Below are 22,201 nucleotides of genomic sequence, written 5' to 3' on the forward strand. Positions count from 1 at the left end.
GTAACAACAAAAGAATGTTTTGTACATATTTATATGAAAGCCATCACAAATATTTACATTAAAATGTTTCATTCTTTACAAGTATTTTCAAGGAACAATACCTATTAAAAAAAAAAATCGGCAGCGAGTATCGCGGACTCGTAGGACAAATGACTTTAAAGCCTTATTATTACAAGTCTAGGTTATCGCGGACTCGTAGGACAAATGACTTTAAAGCCTTATTATTACAAGTCTAGGTTATCGCGGACTCGTAGGACAAATGACTTTAAAGCCTTATTATTACAAGTCATAGGTTAGATCCATCACTTCAATAGTGGGTGGTTTGCTTTCGCTCGTTAAGTCGTTGTCGTCTAAATAACAAAGTTTTATAAGAAGAAGAAAAAAACAGTATTTAAGCAACACAAACGAATTTTCTCTTGGTTCAATTTAACACTTTTTAGGGTAAAGTAATTCTCCTAGAAAAAGGTGGTACAACTTTGAAAAGCCCTGGACATGTAGATTTACGCCATATATGCCTACAGATTTTGAAATTACATCTTTAGATTTTATTTCCAGCTAAAAACAGTTAGAATTCATGTCAATAAACGTCATCTTTTTAGAAAGTACAAAGCACATCGATTTCAAATATTATGGCTTTTTTTTAGGAGTAATCCTTCAATGTTTTTCATGAGTAATACATAATGATATTTGGAGTAAATATAATTTGTTTGCATCATTATTTTTTCGTATTACTTCTGTTTAGGTGTCAATCTGTAAAAACACGTTGGTTTTCCACATGTTTCAAAACACTTTAAGACACCGAGTGATTTAATTACTGAAAAACCTGGTCAGCCCGCTGCAGAATTAAAATTCTTTACTAAAAAAAAATTTGAATTGTATTCTTAAACCTGGATCTGGGCAGTGTTCATTTCTAGTTGCAATAGTCGCAAATAAATTTGATGATAAAGGATTGATGAACATTCGATTTTAGCAGACCTTAAACTTTGATAGCTGCTGGAGAATATCTGAATAATCCATTCACATTACTCAATAAGAACTTAGAAGTTTGGAATAACAAGGAGTTAGTTTTCAGGTATTTCAAATACTTTGTGAAATTAACTAGGATGTGAGATTGTATAAATACCTCAATTCCTATCGGGGTCCATACAGCACCGATTTAAGCGAGGAAGTAAGTCCCCCCCAATCTTATATCTATGTACTCTTGACCCTGTATGCATGTAATCTAGTATACATGCCAAGGGCAGCCACAAGATATGCAAGTAGGCAGGGGGCTTCTCAATTTATAGTGTTGACTACCAGTGTGTTGGTCCAGCGTCTTTTAAATAATTCTTAGAAATGTGCTCAGAAATAATTCCTCTGTTAGAATCATTTTATTTTTACATATTCTAATCAAAAGTGCTTCATGTGCATTAAATCAAGTAATAAAAACCGAGGATGTGATTTGTAGGCTGACCCTAAATGTTCAGGGCATTCCAAAACTGTCCTATATGTTTCTGGGAAAATTATTTTACCATAAAAGTTTTTAAGCTAAACTTGTGGTGATTTATCTACTATAATGGACTATATTATGCTTTTGATTAGGTACAATTTTAAAAGATAGTTTTATTGCTTGACTTTAATTTGATTCAGCTATTTTTGGTGGTCATACAATCACCATAATCAAGAAAAAGCATTATGTAGATCTCATAACTTTAAAAGCAAAAGATTAGATTTTTAATTCAGTGCAATCTTAATTTGAGAATGATTGGTTTCACCTGAACCAACACATAATTTGCAATCAAATATTTTACTTTCCTTTATGACACTTCTGGGTAAAGTTTTTAGAATTTTTATGCTTATGACAAAAAAGGTGTTAAAAATGTAATTTCTTACAGAATACAACAAGTTACACACACACAATACATACATTCATACATACATACATACATACATTCATATACATACATACATACATACATACATACATACATACATACATACATACATACATACATACATACATACATACATACATACATACATACATACATTACATTATAAGAAACTAACACAATAGTTCAAAAACTTTTGTTTGGCAAATTCCATTGCAAAACATCAGTTATCAAAACATTTACCTTGAAGAACCTGTTGAAGGAGCTGTATAGAATAGATCAGTACAAGAAACTGCTTTTGTCGCATCTCAAGCTGAAATGACCAAAATGTTTTTTATCAATATATATTTTCAAATTATATAATTATATTTTAGCACAAAACTTTTTTCCTCATTTCAGAAGATAAGGATGGCCATTAATAAAAGAATAAGATAAGAATAAAGAATAAATAACATCTTGTAAGAGAAAAATAAAGAAGGGAAGAATAAAGAAGATAAGAATGGCCAATATTACAGATTAATCATAATTCAAATTCTGCATATTTAACCACCATAACCCAATTCTGCATATTTAACCATGCTGTTTCTGTTGAAAGTAGTGTACTTGAGATTTCAGTTACATAAGCTTAGTTTTTATAGATAAATTTTTATATCATAAAGGTAAGTTACTTTTAAAATATGTTAATTATTAAGCCATAAAAATAAATAAGTCGCTCCAAAAGCATAATTGCTAACCTTTTCTACAAGTGAAGCCTTACTCTCTTTTAATTTCCCAATGTCTTCTTCAAGCTTTGCATTTTCACTATAAAGAACAAAAAAATTATTAAATATAAACAATAATCATAAGACATTTTTGGCAGCTGGAAAAATATTATCAGGGCAATCTTTACAACAACAACAGAAATTATGTATGCAACAATCATAGTAAATGTTAAAACAATATTTATTGTAAAACATTTTAACAATAGCAACATCAACACGCCAAAAAAATATTTTCAAGTTGTCAAAAAAGTTAAAACTAGTTCAAAACTTTACTTTTTCTTTATCAAATCTTTGTATTTTTTTTAAAAAACTGTGAAAAATCCTAAATACCCGAAAATTTGTTATTGCTGTGATTTGACCAATTTTAATTAAAGGTCTATAGTGATGACTTATAAAAAAAGTGTATTGAGTAGCCGTTTGTTCGGCAAATTTTTTACCTTACAATGAGTCTCACATCTAGTAATTGATTAAATAATGTTGCAAAAAGCTAATCTAATATTACAAAAAATGAGCTAAAAGTTGGTTGGTACTAATTATGCATGGTTAAAAGCATTTTAAATGCTTTTTTACATCATTTCTTTAAATAATAGGATGCTGTCCAAAAAAGATGTATATTAAAGTGTTAATTTATACTAACCAGCCAATAAGTTTTCTATTAGGGTGTTTTTCTATAATCTTTGCTAATGCATCATACTCTATAAACAAAAAACAAAAAAGTATTTGAATTACTGTTTGTTGACCATTCAACATCATGAATTACATGATTGAATTACACGATAATAAATAATTTAGTCTTCAAGCTTTACAACTCATGGGCATAAAAATACATTTTTTATTTATTTAAAAAGTAACTATTAACTCATGTATTCTCTGTTACACTTACTTGGAATTATAAGATTGATTTAAAAACTGTTATTTGAAAACTTTTTTTTCTTTTGTAATGAGTAATTAATTGCGTGTTACTTTATTGTTATAAAGTTGAGGGCAAATTTAACAGGCATTTTTTTTTTTTATGTATATAGTTCATATACAAAAGTACTAGGCAGTCCTAAGAAGGATTTTTTAAGCATTTGTAACTTTAAAAAAATGACGCAACATAGAACAAATACAAGCCTTGATTCCTGACTCAAGCCAATGACTGCTCAAAAGTGGAATTCCCCACCAAGTCTGTAAAGTGGCTTTAAAGCATTAACTTGAAAGACAGTAGTAAAAAAAATATCATGCAGAAATGAGTTTAACAAATTTCAAAAGAGTTCTGTAATTCTGTTGAATTTGAGTTTGAATAGGCAAAGAGTAATGAAATGAACAATAGATGAAAAAAATTAAATTTTTTTTTTATCCCATGAGATAAAAAGCTAGATAGACAAAAATTTAACCAAAACTATGATATTTATACTTTACTTACTTTTTAAAACCTCCTGGACAACATTAGAGTTTTTAATGAAAACATTTTCACTTATACCCTGATGTAAATTTAAAAAAAAAAAAAAACCTTGTTTATTTTTTCGAATGACTTTAGCACGCTTTAACTCTTCTTTGCATTGCTTGATTTCATCTTTTGCTTCTTCAATATTCTTTTCTAAAATAAAAAAAAAAAAAATTTTTTTGCAATAGTTCTGATAATATTAGTAAACAGTTAACAATAATAATGTAATTTAGGATAGACATAAATTTGTATGCAAGGGTGCACACACTCATACTTGCATGTCTACTTCCATACTTTTCATACTTTATATTTAGTTTATTATAAAGGACTATGTGTTGAATGATTGTGATGCAATGTGACAGCAAATTAACAAAGGATTTATCAATAACATGAATCTTTTGAAAAAGTTACAGTTATGTGCCTGCAAATTATTTAAAATTAATAAAGCAGTATTTCAATGAATATTACTTTGGCATCATAACACTGCCAAGATTACAATTTATGATGAAACAGGTAATTAAAATTTGTTTTTTCAATTGAAATTAAAATGAAATTATCAATAGCTCAAGAGCAGCAGGAGCAGAGGAGATTTTACACTCTAGCAGTTAACTAAATCTTTCTTATTTTTTTGTTTGTTTGTTTTGTTTTTTTTTGTTTGTTTGTTTTTTATTGTCTAAACAAAAACTAATTTGATAACTTTGAAAGGTGGACATTTTATGATAAATGACTGCACATGGCATTCATGTATGACTCTACAACTATTGAGCAAAAAGTATTACAAATATTTTCCAGAACATAACAATTTGGATTGCAATATTTCCGTTAAAGATAATTTAACTGATAATACTCCTAAAATGAAAACTCCAGAAATGGATGAGCTAGAAAACAATATGCCCTTATCTGAAATGTCAAGTTGCTCAAAAAATTCAGGTGAAATCATAACCACAAGGAAAAGCTCTCAGGAGAAAAAACCAATAAATATTCTGCAATCAGGTAGTTTTTCTCAAAATAGAAATTTCAAACAAAATCAATTTCAGTCTCTGCCAAGTGGAGAAGGAAACACTGTTGAAGGTCAAAGATCAAAAGTAATATATATAAAGTATATACAAAAGTAATATATACACAAATTTGCTTTATTTCTAACAGCCCTATATACTTCTTAAACAATATTCCAGTCATTTTGATGAGTTTTTAGGGTTTAATATTTTAATTGTTAGCAAAAAAAAGTTATTAAATTTTTTAAATGTAAAATAGCTTAGATAAGTATATTTTCTCACGTTTGAAATCTTAAAATAAATATTTACGCCCTCATGTTTAACTAATGTCACTTGATGGATTGGGAATACCTGAGTATTGTTTATAGGAAATTTAAAAAATTGGTTTAAAATAAACTAATTACTTACCAATATACCCATATAAATTTTCATAATGTTGGCGTTCTTTTATGTTCATTGAGTAAGAGAGATGGTGCTTCTGAAATGAATACTCACAATGGTGCAACATAGAAATAGTCTTTTGATACATCATATTCCTGAGTATTTAAATAAAGTTGGATTTTATATCCAAGATAGCATTTAAATCCAATTGTTAAATTAATAATTGCTAAAGCATGCAATTAGATTTAAATGCTACAATAATTATAAAATTATTGGAGTAGAAAGAGTAAAGACTTTAATATGTATAAAAGTTCTTATTCTTATATAACCTTTTTTCTTTTTATGATTACTTGATGGAAATATAACAAGATAGTATTATATTTATCAGCATCACAACAAAAAATGCACAGTTGTCTTCATCATTATGTTGCTGACTTGGTCATGTATCCTCTTAAGTGTTTATAATTTTCATTCATTTTTTTTTTGTTATTTTTTTTTTGGTAGTGTGATTTAAACTTTACAAAAATACTAGGAAAAAAGACTGTAAAGCTATGGCAAAAAAATCAACGAGCATGTTGTGATTGTGATTTTCAGAAAATCAAAAAAACAATGTTAATGGTTAGTTCTCCTGTAAGTAAGATGATTTTATTATAAAAAAAAAGAGAGAAAATTTAAAAAGTATATTAAAAAACAAAATTAAAAGAAAAGAAAGGCTATGGAATTGTCTTTATCTTATTTATATAGAAATGTGAACAAAGCCCTCTGGCTGACCTTCAAAGTAGTGCTTACTTTTAGTTACAATTTAAGGAATTGATTTTGTAAGTAAAATTTTATGAGACCACAGTTAAGGTCAATGCAGCCATAAACTTTCAACATACAGTGTTAAATTTACAGAAGGGTATGTTTTATGGCTATAACATGTGCCATTAAATTTAAATATGAATATATTATGGGTAAGTACTGGTTTATTTTTTGTATACCAGCAACATTTTTCTTAAAACTATAGGGCATTTTACTACACAAAATTTTTAAGATAAGTTCACTAAATCAATTATGTCTAGAACATTTTCAGTAAGTATTCAAATCTTCTTTAGCACAAGTTTTATTTGTATTTTCAGATAAATAATAATTGATAATCATTGATAAAAACGCTTTAATGATCCATTTAATTTATATAATTCACCGAAACTGGTATGATTTAAAAGTTTTTTTTTTACTTCAAGTGAAGTTCTGGTTTTGATTTCAAATTGAACTTCAGAATTGAAATTTTAAGTTCAATACTTGCATTCAGGCCTTAATCTAAGGAAAAATAGGAGAATTTTGATTCACAAAAGTAAACTTTGGTGGTGGACCAAACCCGTATATCATAAGTTTTTTTCCAAATTCATTTTAATGAGGTATACAAGTTGAATGCAAGTTGATTGAGTCAATTTTTGATATAAAATACTGTATTTCATTAAATTAATTAAATTAAGCCAAACCTTTCTTCTTCGTCACACTTTGTCATACTCCACTGAATTATTGTTCGTATAATAGTAGCAATTCTTTTATCATCTCCTGTTCCATCTCCATCAAAAAGTAATCTTCGACGAATAATTTCATCTTTAAAATCAAAAACAGAAAAAATTCTTTTGCTCTGATAAACAATTATTTGGAAATAATAGCACAATTAAAAATATAAGCACAATTAGAAATAAAATGCTACTTTTAAATAAATTTCTTCAAACTTGTTTAACTTGCTTAAATTGCATTAAATTTTTACAATGTAACTTCTTATCAAAAAAAATATATTTATATTGTATTTAAAAAGAGCATTTCTTATACATTTATTTTTTTTAAAATCAGTTGTAAGAAAAATTAAAATTCTATATTCATTAATATAGAAATTCGCCGTACCTTCTGTGACTGCCGCCATGATTTTTATTAGTATAAAAAAACTTTTGAGCTTACTTATATGGACCAAATGTACAGTGGGGTACCCGGGGGACTTCAACAACTCAGTTTAAAACCAGAGCTCTGCAAAATTAAAAGAAAATATATAATACTATATTTTGTCTTTGACTGAAATTATTCAAGAAACTGACGAATTTCTCTTATAGACTTCAGGAATGATAATTACACTTGGGGTTTTTGAAATATTTCGAGAACCACTTAATCGATTTTGATAATTCTTTTTCTTGCTTTGAAGAAAATTTATCTTCAAATGCAGTAAAGCTTTTAGAAAACATCATCTTCGAGCTGATCACAATATTTTCTCAATTTACTTTTCGTAAAACTTCGTCAAGCCACACCCAAATTTTATCGGAATCGATTAATGGCTGCCGCAGTTTTTCTCTTCTCACTCAGCTCACGAATCACCTTTGCTCTAATTTTTTTAATCAGACAAATTTGTGGCATGTTTGCTGGCTTCATATTTTTTGAGACAAACTCGGCGCTATTTTATTGATACCTTTCGATTACACTCCTTGAGTAATGGCTAGAAGGAAGATTAGGCCAGAAAACGGGCGGATCATTATGCTTTCGGAGTCATAAGTAGACTTTTTCACGTAAAATTTTACTTTTCATGTTTTTGTTTGTGGAAAATGGCATTATATATACAATGTAGTTGTGTATATATATATATATATATATATATATATATATATATATATATATATATATATATATATATAGTTATATTGGTAAGAAAACATCAAATAATACGAATTCTCTAAATACAAATAAAAACTTATAATAAAATTTCGCTGAATTATGATTATCACTAGCATTATCAGCTCGTAAAATAAATAAAAAAGCCTAAATGAGGGCAAACATCATCAGTCTGCAACTGCCACCCATCGTAAATCGTGCTCAGAAGAAATAAATTGGGAGAAAACTAAAACTCCTAAAGTGGAGGCAAAAAAATTTGATTGAAAGGTCCGTGAGGCTCTTGAGATACAGAGGCGCAAATTTCCTCTCTAAATGGAGGTATTAATCTCAATGAATGCCAATTTTATGTTAAAAATTAAAAAAGCAGGGGGGAGCATAATATCTACAATAATCACAATTACAAAAATATTTCCAACAATTTGACTTACCTATTATCTGTAAATAATATCTATTAATGCAAGTATATAAATCATCTTACTATCGACAATAACATATGCCCCAGTCGACACATCTAGTTTCACTTTCGGAATTAGAACCCTTATAGACACGTATTCGTCATGATCCAGGCTTAAGCCAAGAACACGTAGATTTCACGGGAGTTTTACTGGAGGTTGAGATGTTTTTTATAAAGTTTCAAACACGTGTTTATTGAAGTTTTAAATACGTGTCTTATTAGGTTTCATCATATTAAATGAGGTTTTAGTACGGGACTTAAATCTTGAACAAACACGTTTACGAGACGGTTTAAGCGTAACCAAAAATACGTAGATTTTACGTGAGTTTTACTAATTCTGTCACGTGTTTATACTAAAATTTTCAAGCAAACTTTTAAAATCACTTTAATTTATTAGAATAACCTTGTACGTTTAAGATAATCCTTTTCAACGTACAACTTATTTCAATAAATTATTATAATAAAGAAAATAAATTATCATAATAAAGGAACATTAATGTTCCTTTCATTATTTACTACAATATATTTATAAAATAATTCTACTTTTCTTTATTTCTCCAAATCATAAAACTAACGTAGCTATATTTCTTCAAAAATTTTACTTCAAAAAAAAAAATTATATATATGCATATATATATATATGCATATATCTAAATTTAAAAAAACGGCAAATGAAAGAAAACGAATTGTTCAGTCTCTTTTGGAAGCAACTGCTCTTTTCATTCCTTGCTTTAACCTTTCACTCAAATAGGTTTTTAACTGTTTTTCAGGAACCTTCCATGTCACTAAAGATATTAAAATTGTCGACAAAATCAAAAGTAAGTCGTGTGTTAATGACAAATGGTCAGTATATTGCTTGTTTGGCACATAGTTACCATATTTTAGGTTAATTTTTGATTGCACTTCTTCCGTCATAATAGAATCTAAAATTGCATAACAATGCGCTTTTGCATCCTTACAAAAAGTTCCAATTGCATCAAATTTTCTTTTTAACTTTTCTTTTATTACATTGTCCTCGAAGCGGTTTTCAAACTTTATTAAATCGTTTATTGAGGCAACCTGTTCAAATGTCACTTCATGCACATCTTTATCAAAAAACTGTTGTAATAGACCAACAGTGATATTGACAGTTTTCTCGACCGTGCTTATTTTCTTTTTCATGTCATTTTGCGACATAATCATTTAGCGCTGGAATGTGGCATCATTTATTGGATAAATTTCGTTTGTAGAATTTTTCGGTCGACCTCCTTTATTGGTTTTTTTTTTATGGCTCACCTTTATCTAGTTGAGAAAAGACAAGGTTTATAACAACTAACAAAAATAAGATCGTTTTCTATTGCTTTGTATTGTTTAATCTTAAGAAATGCGTTTTTTAATTAAAGATAAAATTTAACAATAAATATTCTTTTTTTTGCATAAACATTAACTAGAGATTCACGACAATTTATATTTTATTTGCAGCCGTACCAGCAAAAAAATCCTCTCTCGTTGGATGTTTCTTTGAAATTGTAGAAATCTTCACCAGTTGACTGGAACCCATCCCAATTATGTTTTGGTGTTTGTGAAAGTGCACATATCCTGGTTTATGATACAATATACACAAAATAAATACTGTGAGGGCGGGGATTTTGTTTAAATTTTATTTTATCTTAATGAATGTGATGATTACATGAGATTATGGTTATGATGATGAATAGAGTGGTGCAGTGATGCTGAAGTGTGGGACAGCGATAATGACAACAGCGAGTTGAGGGCGTGGATTTTGTTAAATTTTATTCTTTTATTTTATGTAATTATTTAAGCGATGCAAGTAGCTAGTTGCAGATTAGTGTAATGGCAACTGTGATGTGAGTGTAATGGTTGCGCAAATATAGAGTGTGATAGAATGTGAAGTAGGACTGTCAGTGTGTAACGCAGATATGGTAGAAGCGCGATAGGAGCATCAGACATTTTAATAACAATTGTTAACGTATAAAGCAATAATAAAAATATTAATAATAATATTGCCTTAATCAAAATGAGAATAAAAATAAAAATACTTGCGACTGGTTTTTCTTCTCTTACTTATTTTTCTTAATCAATAATCTCAATAATCTCTCATCAATATATTCTCTTAATATTAACTCATACAAATAACAATACATTAATACATATAATAACGCATATTGAAAGTTACTCAAATATGTTTCCTTACCAACTCTTCTCATAAGTTTCTCTTTAAATTCTCCATAAATTCTTTTCATAAAATTCTCTTTAAATCTTCAAAAATCCTTTTCTCATAAAATCCTCTTTAAAAATCTCTTAAAACTCTTTTCTCTTAAAATCCTCTTTCAAAACCTCTTAAAATTCTTTTCTCATATAATCTCTTAAAATATTTTTCTTAAATTTCGCTTTAAAATCTCTTGAAACTCTTTCTATCTCTTAAAATCCTTTTTTTTTTTAAATCTTTCATAACTCTTTCTTAATACATCTTCAAAACTCTCTTTCAAATAAAAAAACTTCATCAAAATCTTCCCTAAAAAAATCTCTGAAGATTTTCTCAACCGTTCCTTTTCTATCTGTCCACAGGTGTTATTTTGAATTCTCGGCCAGACAATAGATTTCTTTTTTTTTCAAGTTCGTTCAGTACTTTTGTTTCAACTGCTAAGTAATGGTATTTTAAAACAGGTTTTGCTAGTATTCTTTTTATTAGTCTTTATATAAGAGTGGCTACAGAACTTTCTAGAACTTTACTAATTAAAATCATATCATTGTGTTTCAAGTCGTGTTTGCAAAAATACTTTTAATCACTAATGGTGGGACTTATTCATTTTTCATGTCATTAGACATGTGTGTCCATCTGGTGTTTTTTGGTTGACTCGCTCTTTTCCTCGTTCGAATGTAGCATGTTTGAGTCGGATAAAACTTAAAGATAATGTTTACAATTTTCTCATCTACCCTCCTCACAATACAGATATATATACATATATACATTTAAAAATCCTACTGCACACCTGAAACTTTAAACCATTGAAACTTTTCTTACTAATTTATTTAAAAAGCATAAGCAAACTCTCTTAATTTGAATTTTGATGGTGAGAGAAGATTTTATATGATAGTGTGAGAAGAGTTGGTGACATAAATTTTCAAAGAATTTTGTTCAACACAAAAATGTTATTTCAAAAACATTTAACAAAATAAACAATCACTGAAATAACAATCAGTAAATGAGAGCTTTAAAAAAAGTTTCTAACAAGAACATTTAGAGAGAGAATTTTTGAGGTTGAAGAACTTTTAGATAAACATGAAGTTTTATAACTGATCGAAGAATAAAGAGAAATATAATATGTAAACCCTCGTCCTCACACTTAACGAAAACCACACATTCACACAAAGAAAACTCCGCCCTCTCAATATATTACATAGGTTTAGTTTTTCTAGTGAGTTATGGTACACACTGAATATATAAAATAGTTTCTCTTACATATACAGTATATCCCATAATTCACAGGAAAAACTTTTGTTCAACATAAAAATATTATTTCAAAAACATTTTACAAAATAAACAATCACACCCAAGTTACTGTCAGTGGTATAAATAGTTTCAAGCCTACTATTTATTTTAATTGAGGCATTAAACCAACAAGTGCATCATTTAAGTTAAAATCGTTTATAAGTTTGATTAGTTGTTTTTTATTAAACTTTTGACCACCCCTGGAGCATGCTATGCCACGCTCTTGGCAATAGGATATTACAATCTGCCTTGGGATTTTCAACTTTTCAGATTGCGTCAAGCAAATCCAATTATCGTTCGAAATTGTTGAAGAACTAGGTTTTTTAATTAGTTTAATTTCCTGTTTGATTTGCCTGTATAATAATTGAAATTCACGTTGCATATCGTCAGGGTTATACAAGACTATTCTAGTATCTGGATACTTGGCATTGTAGGGGAGGTAGGGGAGCATTGGGCAGTCGGGAGGTTTGGGCACCCCCTCATTTCTCACAATCTATTATAGATATTTTTTGTTTTCTACCATAGCAATATAGTTTTATAACTTACAACACCGCTCATTATAAGTGTCAGCTGTCATTTCACTTGGTTGTCAAGTTACTTGCGCTTAACGGTTTGTTGCGTACAAAAGTAAATATCTTGTTTGTGATTTGAAGAAAGATAACAAAGAAATCTGCAAGAAAGTGTAAGTATCTGTGTTAACTTCTTCTTTTGCGTTTAATGAACATTATATTTACCTGGCAATTATGATTCAACATTTGATAAAAATAAACTTATTCAAAGTTATTTGAAAAGTGAGGTTGTGGGAAGCATTGGGCACGCATGTAGGAGGGAGGTTTGGACATGCCCAATGCTCCCTCTTTTTTTAGCGTGTTTTGGTGTCATACGTTTGTGCTTTTTTGCTATGCCCATTGGATTGAATGGTTAATCATTTCTTATCAGGACAATCCCGTTTTCATTTAAAAAGAAAAATAAACGATGTGAAATCCCTAAAGATGTTATTTTGCGCGCATTGGAAGAGGTTTCTAAAGGAGGAAAAATTAAAACTACTGCGATTAAATATGATATACCCAGGTCTAACCTTCAAAGACACATAAAGCAAGGTGGCGTTGTGAAAGATATTTCTAAATTTGTATCATCCCAAATATTCACGAAAGATGAAGAAGAAAAAATTTCAGAATATCTTGTAACATTGTTTAAACTAAATCATGGAATGTCAAAACTGAAGGCACGCGAATTGGTTTACGAATACGCTACTGCCATTAATAAAAAAAATACCAGACAACTGGACAGAGAAGAAACTTGCATCCAAAGATTGGCTTAAAGGATTTTTTAAAAGACAACCTCAGCTTTCAATAAGGACACCAGAAGCTACCAGTCTCTCACGTGCCAAAAGTTTCAATAAGAAAAATGTCGGGGATTTTTTTGAAAATCTTAAAACTGTATATGAACGGGATCGCTTCGGCCCTGAGTCTATTTACAATATAGACGAAACTGGATTATCAACAGTACAACGAACCCAAAAAGTGATTGCTCTCAGAGGCACCAAGCAAGTTGGGCAAGTAACGTCAGCTGAAAGAGGGACACTTGCAACGGTTTGCTCTGGTATTAATGGATTGGGTAACTCAATACCACCCTTTTTCATATTCCCACGGGTTAATTTCAAAACATATATGCTAAATGATGCACCTGTTGCTTCAGATGGAGCGGCATATCTTTCAGGGTGGATGACAGCACCATGTTTTTTTAAATATGTACACCATTTTGCAAAACACGCAAAACCAACGCCTTCCTCGCCAGTTCTATTGCTGCTGGACAATCACGAGAGCCATATTTCAGTACCAGTTCTCGATTTTTGCAAAGAATCAGGGATTGTTTTAATGACTTTCCCACCGCACTGCAGCCAAAAACTGCAATCCCTAGACCTGATTGTCTATGGACCACTTAAAACTTATTATAACACTGTTGTAACAGATTGGATGGTAAGCAATCCTGGCAAAACTTTAACAATTTATGAAATCCCAAAATTAGCAGCAAAAGCCATTCCACTTGCATTCAAGTTGCAAAATATTCAAAAGGGATTTGAAAAACCTGGCATTTGGCCATTCAATTCAAACATTTTTTCTGATGAAGATTTTGTTTGTTCTTCTATAACTGATCGCTGCTTGCCGGAAGAGAATAATATTGCTACAGAAAAATTGATTTCCGACCAACCTATCATGGAACAGCCTTCAACATAAGAAAATCTGAGTCTAGAGGATCGTACAAGTTCAAATATGGAAGTCACTGGGCCATCTCAAATGGAATCTCTATCTAAAAGCCAGACTAGGGGCGCTATCTATGTAACACCTGATTTAGTAAGGCCATACCCGAATGCCGGCCCCAGGAAATTGGATGGCATGAAACGGAAGAAAGTAAAAACTAGAATATTGACAGACACACCCGAGAAAAGACTCATTGAAATGGAAGAAAAAGAAAGACAAAGAAAAAATAAGATCAAAGAGCTCAACAAAAATCAAAAATGCTCTAAAAACGAGAAAAGCAGGAAGATTAGCAGTGATGATGAAATAGAAAATGTTTCCGTTTCTGACGAAACCCTTGTTGAAATCGATTCATCGGAAGAAGATTTTGATGTAGACGATGTGATTGTTATGGATAGAAATTTCCTGGTCAATAACTTTGTGTTGGTTAAATTTAACACCAAAAAACTGTTTATCATTATGTTGGAATAATCGAAGAGGTTAATCACTCCATGGCAACTGTCAAATTTATGAGAGCAAGTAAGATAAGAAATACGTTTATGTTTCCTGACATCGAGGACGTAGCCAGCGTCCCTGGAGGATATAAAAACAAAATTGCCTACACCAACAACATGGATAAAACGTGGCAGCCTAAAATATAAATTTGATAAGCCTCTTTGGGTCATACCAAATTTAAAATAAGTCTTATTAAGCCCAACATCGTGCAGTATTGATCCCAAGTGACATTGTTTAATTTTTTGTAAAGTCTCTGATAAGAAAAAATGTTTGTATTATAATTTTTTATATCAATGCTATATAACACTTAATCATAGCAGTATATTAAAACAATATTGTGCATATTAAATACAGTGCCCAAACCTCCCCTCAGGGGTGCCCAAACCTCCCAACCACCGGGAGGTTTGGGCACTTTGGACTTGTGTTCAAAAACCTTTTGTAACTTTGCGACTAATTATATTACTAAAACTCTTCTTAGCAATAATTACTGCCAAATATGTGTGCCAGATATATTTGAAATAAAATTTTGATTATGATAAAAAATAACAGTTTTATCAGCGTTTATGTAAAAAAGTGCCCAATGCTCCCCTACCTCCCCTACTCAGAAACCAAAAAATAAACGTCTTTGGTGAAGCCAGCAGCAGAAAAGATACAGCGAAAGTATTTGTTTAGAGAAAGTTTGTTCAGTAAGTTCTTCCATTCAATACTCTTTTCACTGGAAGTGGTAAACATATTTACTGGGTTCAATGATTCCATCGCACTTTGATTGTATTGCGACAACTGCATTTTCTAAAGTTGTACAGTACCATATATCAGGTCCAGCAGAAAATGATGGTAATAGTATTACACTTTCATTCCCTAAAGCAATGTCAACTAAAATTTCTAAATCTGACTTTGATTTTCCATAAAACAACTCTTCCATTGTTCCAGAACACGTGGCTGTTGTAGGAAATGGCAAGTTAGATTCTAATACGACACAACAAAGGGCTCTTTCAACAAGATACCCTTTTCCCGATTGATTTTGGGACACAAGTGTTTTAGTTAAATTTAGTAACTCACTATATGGAGTCAGTAATGTACAACTCGTTTTGCTACAGACATCATTAAGAGCATCAACAAATACTGGATCAGCGAGTCTGAATTTCGTAGAACGTTCATAAATGACCGCCACTCTTTGGGCAATTATGTCTGTCATCATTGCATCATCTGTTAGTTGGTACATTCCGCCACATAGTCGCTGGACAGCAAACAAAATATTTATTACGTTCTGACATATTTGACCTTTTTTCATTAATTTCAGAACTTGCGATTTTGCTCTTTTAAAACATTTCAATTTTATTTTATGAAATGCCGTCAAAAGCCAAAGTTTATGTTTAGAGGACTCAAAATCCTTAATAGTAATAAAAAACTCCTCCATAAACTCAGCAACAAACAAAGGTCAAACAAAATAGAAGCAAAAAAAACTCTAAAAGCAAATTAAAGACTTCTTCTGCAGTAAAGCTATGAGATTAAAATATTTTGTAATTAGGCCCCGGGAGAATGGCGACTCGTCAACTTCAAAAGATTCCCATGTACGAAATGCAGTGGAGCACATAACAAAGCCATAAGGGGCATGAAGTAATTGTAGGCTTAGCAGCATGAACCAGCGCAATTGATAAAAAAGATCAGTACAATCTGCCTTATCAGGGCATGGTTCCCCACTTTGCTCATTGCACCAACTTCCTACTGGATCTTTGTCATAAGGGCTAATTGTTTGATGGAGACAATATCCCCTGCATGCGTTAATCGTGTTATGGACTTCATCCAAAAGAAATACAACTTTTCTTTCTCCAACAAGCTCTTCAATGCCTTTTAAGAGTGTGTAAAACATGTCATCGTCATCTGCAATTGATTTGAGAAAATCAGAAGCCCAGGCAATAATCCAATCTGTTAAGCATTTATCTGGGTTTAAAAACATCAGTGCATAATAAAAACGATCGAGGAAGTTGTTTTAACTTAAAGTTGTACAGTACCATATATCAGGTCCAGCAGAAAATGATGGTAATAATATTACACTTTCGTTTCCTAAAGCCATATCAACTAAAATTTCTAGCTCTGACTTTGATTTCCCATTAAACAACTCTTCCATTGTTCCAGAACACTTGGCTATTGTAGGAAATGGCAAGTTCGATTCTAGTATGACACAACAAAGGGCTCTTTCAACTAGATACCCTTTTCCTTAATGATTTTGGGAGGCAAGTGTTTTAGATCTCCGTGGAAAATTGAAGTACCTTTCGTGTGGCAATGCGTTTATTGTAGCACAGAGTAAAGAACGTATTGAAGCTAAAGCATCTTGTAAAACGATTTTCCAGTTTTCGACTGGTAGATTTTTGTCTTGTGATGCCTGGGTGGCATAGAACATTATGAAACTCTGCTAATTTTTCATTTATTATCACTTATATTCGAACAAATGGAGCTTATGCTTTCATTATTTGATAATATTTGAGTCAGTAAAGCGGAGCACGAATGTTAAACACCTGCTTGGTTATACTTACCTGGTCGATACTGTATGCCGTAGCAGTAGCAACCAAGTTCAGTACGCCATCGCATAAATTTATCGTTTTTAATTTTGCTTTGATGGTTCTGATTGAGCATAGACGAAACAGCTTGTTGGTCACTAAGGTAAAATTATTTCCGGTCAAATAATGTCTCAACTTCCGAAGAGCTTCTACAATTGCCTATGCTTTTCTTTCAATAGCTGGTTGGTGCATTTCATGTTTGGTTAGAGATTTTGAAAAGAAGATCACTGGCTGTCCATTTTTGTTTAACGTTGCAGCCAACGAAAATACAGAGGCGTCTGTTCGGCAACGAATGGGATTGTGTTATCAATTGTTTTTATAACAGCATTGCCGCTCTTAAGTAGATTAAAAGCGTCTGTAGCTTGCTGATTAAGTGGGAGAATGTTGAACACTGTAATAACGAACTTTTTCACAATAATTACGGAAAAACTGTGAGTAGAAGGAGAAGAGTCCTACAGTTCTTTGTAACGCTTTACTATTTAGCGTTAAAGGTAAATTAAGTTGCAATATTTCTGGGTCTGCCTTTGTTCGTAGCATTTCGCCAGTTTGTTGCTAGCGTGTTGCTAACTGATGCCGAGTGAATATTTCGTTTTTCGATTTAACGTACAACGATTTGAGAACGTCGATCGCATTTTTAAAAGTTAGCGAATCGGATGTATATTCATGAACAGTTGGTGATACAAAGTTTATTAATGTTCTTAGCTTTTCGTCAGATGTACATTCTGAAGATAAAAAGAAATTTACGCGAGTTTTAAACCAGTGAGTCCATTCTTTGTTTAACGTTGAAGAATTTGGATTTGCATCATATCTTTCAGGAAGCAGGTATTTCTCCACGAGGATAAATTTTTCTTTTTATCTTATATATATATATATATATATATATATATATATATATATATATATATATATATATAGATATAGAAATAGCCATTAGATAAATTGAAATAATAACACCTCTTAACTGCAAAGGTTTTATCTATCATATAACGCAAATTAATACAATATTAAGTTAATTGGCAGTCATAAGCACATCGATTATAATATTTCTCAAGAGAGATATAAAGCGATAACTAGTTATAATTTATAACAAAATTAAAAAGACTAGGTAAACAGATAAAATTTAGAAGGAATTACAAAAGTTATTTGATCAGCTATACTTTCGAATCATATAGTTTTATAAATGGATCTTAAAAAAGTCTGTGAAAAATATTAAGAATTGAAACGTTCTAATGAACCTATTGATGAAAAAAACTATAATTTTGTAAAACGGCCAATTCCGCATCTGTTTGGCTCTATTTCGTTTATGGCATATCTTAACGTAGCTGGATTAAGTTTGTTAGACAGTTTTATTTCAGAGGTTGAAACAGTTTGCTTAACAAATTGGATTATTGCCTGGGCTTCTGATTTCCTTAAATCAATAGCAGATGAAGAAAACGTAGAGTCAACTCTTTTCAAAGGCATTAAAGAACTTGTCGGAGAAAGAAAAGTTGTATTTCTTTTGGATGAAGTCCATAACACGATTAACGCATGCAGGGGATATTGTCTCCATCAAACAATTAGCCCTTATGACAAAGATCCAGTAGGAAGTTGGTACAATGAGCAAAGTGGGGAACCATGCCCTGATAAGGCAGATTGTACATTATTGACTCCGTATAGTGAGTTACTAAATTTGTCTAAAACACTTGTGTCCCAAAATCATTCGGGAAAAGGGTATCTAGTTGAAAGAGCCCTTTGTTGTGTCATACTAGAATCGAACTTGCCATTTCCTACAACAGCCACGTGTTCTGGAACAATGGAAGAGTTGTTTTATGGAAAATCAAAGTCAGATTTAGAAATTTTAGTTGACATTGCTTTAGGAAACGAAAGTGTAACGGACAATCTATCCCAACCAAAGGTTACTAGAACAAAGAAAATTATCTGTAAAGAAAAACTTTCAAGCAAATACGAATCCCTAGTAGAAGAAGCCGATCTAATAGGAGCAGAACCACAGTTCGCCCACATCAAATTTCCCACATCAATAATCAGAGATTTGCCACCATTCGGAGGAGTTAGTAAACACACTTATCCATATACTGAAAATACTGACAAAATGAATATCATTCATACAGAGCCCACAACTTAATAAACCCCTAATTATAGACAAAGAAAACTTGCTTGATCTAGAATAAAAGAAAAACAATCCAAATTACAACCTGGCTCTCTTCCCAGACGTTCTCAACAAAACCAGAGAACGCCTTAAAGGTATGGGTTTGAGGACAACAAGTATTAAAACTTCCTTTCATGTTGTTATATCAAACTCTTAATATTTATAATTATTATTATATATTCTATAATTATCAAATTGTTATATCAAACTCTTATAATTATCAAATTGTTATATCAAACTCTTAATATTTATAATTATTATTATATATTCTATAATTATTAAATTGTTATATCAAACTCTTATAATTATCAAATTGTTATATCAAACTCTTATAATTATTAAATTGTTAGATCAAACTCTTAATATTTATAATTATTATTATATATTCTATAATTATTAAATTGTTATATCAAACTCTTATAATTATTAAATTGTTAGATCAAACTCTTAATATTTATAATTATTATTATATATTCTATAATTATTAAATTGTTATATCAAACTCTTATAATTATTAAATTGTTATATCAAACTCTTAATATTTATAATTATTATTATATATTCTATAATTATTAAATTGTTATATCAAACTCTTATAATTATCAAATTGTTATATCAAACTCTTATAATTATTAAATTGTTATATCAAACTCTTCTGACTAGTTTTGACTTTTTTTTCCTTTCTATAAAGGAAACCGTAACTTCGACTCTAATATAATACAACAAAGAACTCTTTCAATAATATATCCTTTTCATTAAGACAAGTGTTTTTGATAAACTTAGTAAATCACTATATGGAGTCTATGACATACTATTCGTATTACTACAAACATTTAGGGCATCAAATACTGGATCAGCTAGTCTAAACATTGCAGAATTTTGCTGGATGTCTAAACTTTGTAGTATTTTCCTGGATGACAGCCACTCCTTGGGCAATTATATTTGTTATTACTGTACCCTCTGTTATTTGATACATACATCCACATAAAAGCTGAACAGCAAACAGAATATTAATCACATTCTAAGATGTAATATTAATCACATTCTGGATCATTAAGAGAAATATTTATATCAAAAAACTCTAAAAGCAAATTAAAGGCTTCTTCTGCATTAAAGCTATAAAAATTAAAATATTTTTTAATAAGGTCCCGGGAGAATGGTGACTCATTAACTTCAAAATATTTCCAGGTACGAAACACAGTTGAGCACATAACAAAGCCATAAGGAGCACAAGGTAACTGTAAGCTTGTTAGCATGAAACAGCGCAATTGGTAAAAAAGATCAGTACAATGTGCCTTATCAGGGCACGGTTCGCCACTTTGCTCCTTGAACCAACTTCCTATTCGATCTTTATCAGAAGGGCTGATTGTTTGATGAAGACAATAACCCCGGCATAGGAGTTATATTTAGATACTAGAATAATTTTATATAATCTTGAAGATATGTAAGAAGAATTTCAATCATTATACAAAATCCTCAAGGCTGATGCTAATGACATTAAAAACCTAATTCTTTAACAATTTCCGATGAAACATGGACTGGTTTGACACCATCTCGAAAATCGAAATACCTATGGAAAATTGCAGTATCTTACTGCCAGGAGCATGGCATTGCATGTCCCAAAAATGAAAAAATTTAATAAAAAACAACTTATCATATAGCGCCTAGAACCATTTAGCGACTAATGGAACATGTTTTACAAGAAGAGTTATGGAAATTCTGTTTAATGTATTTTGTGAGGAGGGAAAATGATAAAATTGTAAACATTATCCTTAAGTTTTACCCGACTCAAGCATATAATATTCGAACGAAGAAAAGAGTGAGTCAACCAACAAAAAAGTATGCACGGAGACTTATTGAATTTGTCATATGAATAAACGATAAAGCGAAAAGAAAAGTAAAAATTAACAACAACCAAGAAAAGATGTACGCACGAAAACTTATTCAGCCTGTCATATAAAGAAATGATGAATAAGTAGCAAAACGGTAAGCAACCGAAAACTATAAAAAGCTTAAAAAAAGAAGAGAGAATTGGTTAAGAGGGTTAAGAGGGGGTGAAGGCAAAGTAATAGTTTAGAAGAGAAAAAAGATTTAAAGAGATTTAAAGAGAATTTTATGAGAAAAGAGTTTAAAAGAGATTTGAAAGAAGATTTTATGAGAAAAGAATTTTAAAGAGATTTAAAAGAAGATTTTATGAGAAAAGAGTTTTAAAAGATTTAAAAAGAGGAATTTATGAGAAAAGGATTTTTAAAGATTTAAAGAGAATTTTATGAGAAGTATTTATGAAGATTTTAAAGAGAAACTTAAGAGAAGAATTGGTAAGAAAAGATATTTAAGTAACTTTAAATAATCGTTATTATCTGTATTGTTTTATTGATATTTGCATGAGTTAATATTAAGAGAATATATATTGATGAGAATATTTGAGAATATTTATTAAGAAAAATAAGTAAGAGAAGAAGAACCAGTAAGTACTTTTGTTTGCATTTCAATTATTAACATTATTGTTGTTATAACTATATGCGTTAAATATTGTTATTGAAAAGTTTGATGCTCAAACCGCGCACCTTATCATAGCCGCGCCATAATATATATCGCCTGAGGGACCGAACATAGAAAACATTTAATAAGACCCCCAACCTTGTTCCCAACCTCCATATACCTTTCTACAACCCAAACCTAGCCCTTTCCTAACCAAATACTCCCCAGACCAT

The 22,201-nt window shown here is 30.5% G+C and overlaps 1 protein-coding gene and 1 pseudogene across 3 annotated transcripts; one reads left to right on the top strand and one right to left on the bottom strand.

The window, feature by feature from the left end:
• Positions 1-17: 17 nt before the first annotated feature.
• On the bottom strand, positions 18-7,433 carry LOC149885272 (THO complex subunit 7 homolog). Of its 2 annotated transcripts, XM_090095963.1 has the most exons (9): positions 7,331-7,433; positions 6,916-7,036; positions 5,462-5,589; positions 4,125-4,211; positions 3,270-3,327; positions 2,606-2,672; positions 2,115-2,184; positions 293-350; positions 18-181 (listed from the first exon to the last, which is right to left on the bottom strand). In XM_090095963.1, exons 1-9 carry the CDS (start codon positions 7,347-7,349, stop codon positions 178-180), a joined length of 612 nt encoding a protein of 203 aa, XP_089952089.1. In that variant the 5' UTR covers positions 7,350-7,433; the 3' UTR covers positions 18-177. The 2 variants fall into 2 exon arrangements, with proteins under 2 accessions (XP_089952089.1, XP_089952088.1); XM_090095962.1 differs by having other exon boundaries at positions 18-350.
• On the top strand, positions 4,231-15,136 carry LOC149885273 (uncharacterized; annotated as a pseudogene). Its single transcript, XR_016454979.1, has 3 exons — positions 4,231-4,571; positions 9,999-12,712; positions 12,970-15,136. The product of XR_016454979.1 is annotated as an uncharacterized LOC149885273 (transcript).
• Positions 15,137-22,201: the final 7,065 nt, after the last annotated feature.

The sequence above is a fragment of the Hydra viridissima genome, unplaced genomic scaffold (genome assembly GCF_058129835.1).
Source record: "Hydra viridissima isolate aposymbiotic clone 2 unplaced genomic scaffold, HvirCarnegie_v1 scaffold_8, whole genome shotgun sequence".
Classification (NCBI taxonomy): Eukaryota; Metazoa; Cnidaria; class Hydrozoa; order Anthoathecata; family Hydridae; genus Hydra; species Hydra viridissima.

Coding starts and splice junctions, on each gene's coding strand:
- LOC149885272 (XM_090095962.1), bottom strand. Junction 2,673..3,269: donor AATAGAAAACTTATTGGCTG/GTTAGTATAAAT, acceptor TGTTCTTTATAG/TGAAAATGCAAAGCTTGAAG. Junction 2,185..2,605: donor AGGCTTCACTTGTAGAAAAG/GTTAGCAATTAT, acceptor TGGTCATTTCAG/CTTGAGATGCGACAAAAGCA.